Genomic DNA, 6,388 nt, shown 5'->3' with positions numbered 1-6,388 from the left:
GGCCTGCCCCCTTCAATTCAGTGGGAGTCGCAGGGCTCATTTCTGGGACTGGCACCAGGGGGGCAATGGCTGGCAGAGGGTGGTAGGTGCAAGCTGAGACTTTTGGGAGCTTCAGGCATTGTGAAAACAGTCCCAACTTCTGAAAACTGGGGAGTCTGAGCGCCATGCAGTGCTGTGGAGTTTTGGAGTGGGTAGCAAAAGGCTTTAGGACTGAAATTGTAAAAGAAACATGATATGAGAAGCATTTGTCCCTTTAAAGCATCCATGTTGGACAGTAAGAGGTCATCCTCCCTTGTTCAAGAGCTGAAACTGGCCCAGGGACTGACATTTGACCCAGGGCTTCAAAAGGGCATTGCAGGTAGAGCAGGCCAAAAATTTAAAAAACTAATTTAAGTATTGAAAAATCCACAGAAAAATCTCATTTAGTATCTAAAAATCTACAGACAATTCTAACTTATCTAAAACTCTTCTAAAGCATGGCTGCAACCAGGAAAAAGCTATTCCGTGTCATGATAAAACCACAGGAAATCATTAACTTAATATATTAATAATTATGTGTGTGTCTACACTCCAAAACCAGCCCAAATCAGGCAGGAGTTTACAATCTCTCCAACCTGTCCCTCATGGCAAATTCTCAAATTTACCATCATGGCAAATTTACCTCATGGTAAAAGCAAGAACGGATGAGCTCAGGTTTTTGTCAAACAACCCCTGGAAGCGGGAATACGGAGGGGCTCCCCGCGCAGCAGATCTGTAAGCAGTGAAAGCAGAGGGGAGATGGTCCTGGGGAAAGCCGGTAACCCGCGGCGGGACCGCAGGGGAGTCAGGGCCCTCGCATCACCTTACCTCTCCGCCTGTGCTTCCCGCCGGGGTCCCCTCTCCCGCCGCCCCCGGCTGCTCGGGCGGCTGCGGCGCAGCCAGGTCCTCCTGCCAAGTCACAAGAGAGATGTCTGTCCTCACCGCCACATGCAGAGTCATTGCCCTCATCTCAGACAGACCATTTGAGCAGACTGTGCGAAACGGGCTTCAGCAAAAAAACCACCGGGTTTAGTAGATGGCAAATATTGCTCGAAATCCATTTTTTGTGCAGCTTGTTAGAACAGATGTCTATAAAAAAGCAATTCAATGTCTTGCAGCCTGGTTTAGGGTCTTTTCCATACAGAAAATCAGTATTTTTTCCTGAAGTTTTCTTTCCTGTCACCTAGACCAGAGTTTCAACTCCTTCAGTGTGAATAAATTTGGGAGGAACAAACAAATTTACCTAGAGTAAGACAGACTATGCCCTAGCCTTTCCCCACATTATCTTACTTACCCTAAGCACTCATCGCACAGACTAATCCTAATTTCAGATATAGCAGTATGGTGGTGGCCTCAAATAAAATGTCATTATCAAAGGATAAATTTTCTTTTTGTTTAAAGTCCAAGCACTTTCATAAGCACTTTGGGCTCTTTCAGCTACATGCCCACATCTTTCAGCTTCCTTCTTTTTCAAAGAAGTAAAGAAAACGTAGTATTAGCAGGAAATTTGGCCACATGGGAAGAGAAGACAGAATTCCTGACCATGCTGGATGTGCACAGGGGATGGGCAGAAAGCAGAAACGCACCTTTGTGGGGTAGGAGCAGGGGGAAGCAGAAATAGCAGGACCTCTACAGTCCAGCTCCAAATTATCAGGGAACTCTGCCAAAATTACCAAGCTTCTGCGTTCCCTTTGAGCACATATGCCTGGCAGTATCCCTGAATTTTTACTCTCTTTTCCCACATGAAATCAGGGCCATCACAGAAAGAACCTGAGACACATATATTACATAAAGGAAAAGTCAATTTTGCATGGAAGGGAGATATGTAATTTGAATTTCAATATTTTGGGAACATGAGGGTCACCACTTCCCATGGTGCTGCTGCTGATGCAGTGCAAATCAACCGACCCTGTCAAACCTGCTGTAAACAGAACTTTATGCCCTGTGTGTTTTGGGGGGCTCCACTCTTCATTTTCACGTGTGTCCTTATTTTCCAGTCCAGCCACGACTGTTCTCATCAGTAGGAGAACATCCCTGTTGCTTTTGGGACTGAACTAGGGGAGAAAAGGTAATGTGAAATAAAAAGGACAAAATAGACGTATTTCACAGCGTTACACAAACATAAGGTAGATCTCATAAAAAATTAAGCTGGAAATGGGACTTCAGATCCATTTCTGGGAGGAGGGGGAGCTGGGAGATCAAAGCACTGCAACCTGGTTGTCCTGCCACAGGCGTCCTGCTCTCCGCACAAGCTACCCTAAGAGTTCAATCCACCAAAGACAGAAAATGGCCAAAAGATGAGCCACAGCCCAGAACTGATGTCTGTCACAGCTCCAGGCACTCCCTTCACCTCGCTGCTGAGAGTCCATTAGCTTGTTTGGAGAGCGCGCCATGCACTGTGGGTGTCTCCATCTGAAAAGCACAGTGGGAATTTTTTCCCACCCCCAAAAGAAACATGCCCTTAATTTGCATCGCATTGTTGGCTGAAATGATTCTTGCCAGCATCAGCCTGATTTGTGTTAATTAAGCCCAGGTAACCTAATGGCATCAAATTGCACACACCAGAGACCAGGTTCTGGTCTCCAGGTCCTGGTGCAGCAGGGACCGGAGGCTGCCGGGGAGAGGCCACGGCTCTGATGGAGCTGCTGAGCCACTGCATTTCTGAAATGAGTGAACTCTCGTGTTGTCAGCAAACAGAACTCACTACGCTGAATCTGTGGAGGCTGACCCGGCCACGGGATCCAGCCTGTGGCTTTAAAACACTTAACAAGCGTATAGGGCTGTATAAAAAGGACTACACCTCATAAGTCAGCAGTGTCAAAGCAGGTAAATAGCCTCAAATTGTATTTTGAGGTTTTAAAGGTTTTTTCAACTGTTAGGCGGAAAGAAAAGAAACCTGCAGTGTGAGCCAATGACAATAGCTGCAACAGCAGGCCCTCCGCAGGGTTTTTGCAGGTGGGGCTACCAGATGCCATGTGAAATCATGAAGGTGAATCAAAGGCGACAGCCTGAGGCACCGAGCATTGGGAAATCTAGGGGATGGCTCATAGGAACACAAGGAAAAGTGCAGTGCACCCCAACTTTCTACAGGGCATGATCACCTATACTCTTCCTGTGGGCAGAGAGCTCAGCTCTGGCAGACGTGGAAACGGCTGTGGAAAAGGGGATCCCCTCCTCAGGACCACCCTCAGGACACTGCACCCGAGAGCAATGGGTGGGCTGAAGAATCTCTGTTCAGCCCTTGTGCTGCTTATTATATCCCTTAGACTGCGCTCTCTGCCAGGACTCGGCTCCAGAAGGATAGCACTGACTCATCCATCTATTTTTAGAAAGGGAAGCAACCATGTTTCTGGCGAGTGTTTCTAAACCCGGTGAAGGAATGAGCACAATCGCAGGATGAAGAGGTGTCAGGCCGTGTTCGGGACCTTGTCTCACAGCCTTTTTCTCACGCGCTTCCCACCCTGCCCAGAACAGGGAGCAGGAGCTGAGGAAGGGCTGCATTCTTCAGCTGGGCGTTAGCTGCCCGGGGATCTCGGTGACTAGTCAGGAAAACAAGATGCAGAGGAGGACCACACGGTGCAAGAGTCCTCACTTGGGATGAAGAGGCAGAAACCCCTGGGTACCATCCCCACCTAAAACGCTGACTCACAGCGTGATGCTGGCCTAGAACGTCAGGGTGAAAAGCCAGCTTCTCTGGAGGACACCAAGAGCTTTGCCATTCCTTTCAGGGTTCATCTCCTCATTAAAGGGGATAAAATGTTCTAAAGGAAAGAAAGGCATGTTGCAACCTTAAAGTAATTAGTAACGCTCCTGCTCTTAAACGGCAAGCAGAATTCTTTTTCCTCTCAGAAATTATGTATTGTCTCAGAAAAAGTATTTAAAATTAAAAAAAAAGATTTAGTTTGTTATGGGCTGGTTTTTTCCTTTTTTTTTCTGGGGTGGGGGGCGGGCCTTGAATCTTTTCAGCTAGTGAAGACAGAAAAACGAAGTAGTTCAACTTAACAGTTAGGTGAAACCTAAGACATCAGAATTAATTACAGGAATTCTATACAGGTATTTAGATATTTTATATATATATCAATATATTTACATATAGAATATATGCACTTGAGAACATTTCTATATATAAAATACAATATTTCACTAAGGTTATGAAATATAGCTACACGTTCAGATATCACTAATGAAAAATGTGACACATGAGGGCCTGTTCCATTAGGACCCATTCCTACGGAATGTTAAGCGGTCTTAAATAGAGCATACTATAGGTTTCTAGGTTCAGATATTTTAATATGTTTTTTGAAGAGAGATTTTAAAAGTTCACATTTTGAAAAAAAAAATTACTTTTTGATTCTTCAGATTTATTTAATTCACAGGTTCTAGGAAATTCCCTTTTCAGCTCAGCGTGTTTTATGTTCCACTGGCTGAGTCTGTACATGAAATGGAATTCACATTTTTAGCCATATTATGTTACAGGCCAGTATTTTTTTTCCACCATTCCCAAAAATTTCGAGGTGAACAACCGTGTCAGGATTATCTTCACCATCTAACATAGAAATCACTCAGAGTTTAAATGTTGGATGCTGGAACATTACTCATCAAGAACTCAACAAATTCAGTGATAAGCAAGACTTATTATTGTTGTTATTATTATTACTATTATTTTAAGGCTGCAAAACCAGAGGGGTTCACTGGCAACCTAATCTGCTACAAATTTAACAGCCCACCATGGGCCATCAATTGCGTAAGGAGGAGAAAGGTTCAGCCTCCTCTAGTGCTCTCGACCTTGGGCGTTGGAGAAAAAGCAATGCTTCTTGGCAGCATCCCCAAACCACTCCCTTGTAAACCCGCAGGGAACCTGACAGGTCCTATGGACAGGCTGTCCTGGATGGGTTTCAGGCTGAATGTGCTTGGAGCAATGCTGACAGCTCTGACTAAGAGGTCAACTCGTGATTAAAGTGAGTGGAGCCACCGACAGGACAGACAGATGGGAGTGCAGGATTCCTGTCCTACCCTACAAACCCAGGTGGACTCTTGGGCTAGCTTTGTTTTTATCCAGCTCACAGCCAGGCTCTCTTAGGATCTCCAGGAGCTGCTTATTCAAATAATACATATTTAATAATGTTTACATTATTATCCTACAGGATTACTGGGGCATAGCCATTAGCCACGAAGCACACACAGACTTGTAGACTTTAAGGCTTCACCAGTACCACTAACTCAGCTATTCTGCATGTGAAAAACGTACGCCTGGACACACTAATGAGCCTGAGAGGGAAGCACAGAAGTGGCTGTAGGAAGAGTACCCCCCTCCATGCTGCTTTTGCAGGCTCCCCCGCTCCATGGGATGCTGAAGGATAACACTGGGATGCATCACTGCATTAGTGAAGTACAGTGAAGCTTGAATACGAAGGATGAAGCTTGAATACAAAGAGGAAGAGTTTCAACTACTCATTTTATGTAATTGTAAGGTGGTTGGGCTGTTGATTTCCCTGCTCCTCCTGCTTAGCAGCCCTGCCCTTGGTGGCCTCGCAGGTGCCCTTCGTTGCTCTCTGCTTGTGGAACTCGCCCTGCCCAGGTGAAATTCAACTGGGAAGTCACTCCTCAGTTTCTGCTTCCAATTTCTGTCTTAGTGTTGGCGGCGTCACAGGGTTTAAGCGAACAGAATTAAGGCGGTGAATGCCAACCGTTCGCATTCAGAGCGGCAGTCGCCAGGAAAGCGATAAGCCACGCTACGGGTGCGGTGCACGTGCGCCAGATCACGCACAGGGAGAAACAATGTGATCCAACCAACGCGCCCGGCGGTTGCTCGTAACTGACAACTGCCCAAATACTTAATGGAGTGAAACGGAATCAAAAAAAGAGCTCAAACCCAATTCAAAATGACAGAGCTGTGAACTGACAACGAAACCATATGAAGACTGACGGGGCAAATAGCTCTGACGGGGCAAACGTTCCCAAGGGACGTTTTGTGAGTGTGCGTGTGTACGTACGCACACTTGTTCCCCACCACGTGGTGTCTGCAATGCAGCAAACTGTGCTGCGTCATGCAGACAAAGAATTAATCCTCTCCCGAGACAGGGATATTTAGTGGGCGGTTGTCTCACTGAAATCCCTTAATGTCCACCCCAGGGACTGGGATGGGTGCAGAGCCACAGAGAAAACACATTACTGACGGCTCTTATTTCTTTGTGTATCAGAAAAATTGTGGAGGATTTATCATCTTTTAACTTACATTTTTTTTTTTTAGTTAATACTTAAAAAGTCCTCCAAATCAATCAGTACTTCCTCATGCTCAGTTAGCAGTGACCAGACCAAGCCCACCTCGGCAATGCCAACACTGCTCGAGGTTGCTCTCACCTGGTGCTCG

At 46.0% G+C, this 6,388-nt stretch overlaps 1 protein-coding gene across 1 annotated transcript in view; it reads right to left on the bottom strand.

The window, feature by feature from the left end:
* Positions 1-846: 846 nt before the first annotated feature.
* The window catches only part of SNCG (synuclein, gamma (breast cancer-specific protein 1)), a gene marked incomplete at its 3' end in the record, with an annotated part of 14,016 nt that continues 8,474 nt past the window's right edge, over positions 847-6,388 (bottom strand). Inside the window, exon 4 of the mRNA XM_010156778.1 lies at positions 847-927. Coding sequence (XP_010155080.1) covers positions 847-927 — 81 coding nt within the window. The remainder of the gene's footprint in view (positions 928-6,388) is intronic.

Source organism: Eurypyga helias, unplaced genomic scaffold, assembly GCF_000690775.1.
Source record: "Eurypyga helias isolate BGI_N326 unplaced genomic scaffold, ASM69077v1 scaffold32538, whole genome shotgun sequence".
Taxonomy (NCBI): domain Eukaryota; kingdom Metazoa; phylum Chordata; class Aves; order Eurypygiformes; family Eurypygidae; genus Eurypyga; species Eurypyga helias.
The sequence above is the reverse complement of the archived record's forward strand: the minus strand, read 5'-3'. Positions and strand labels throughout refer to the sequence as shown.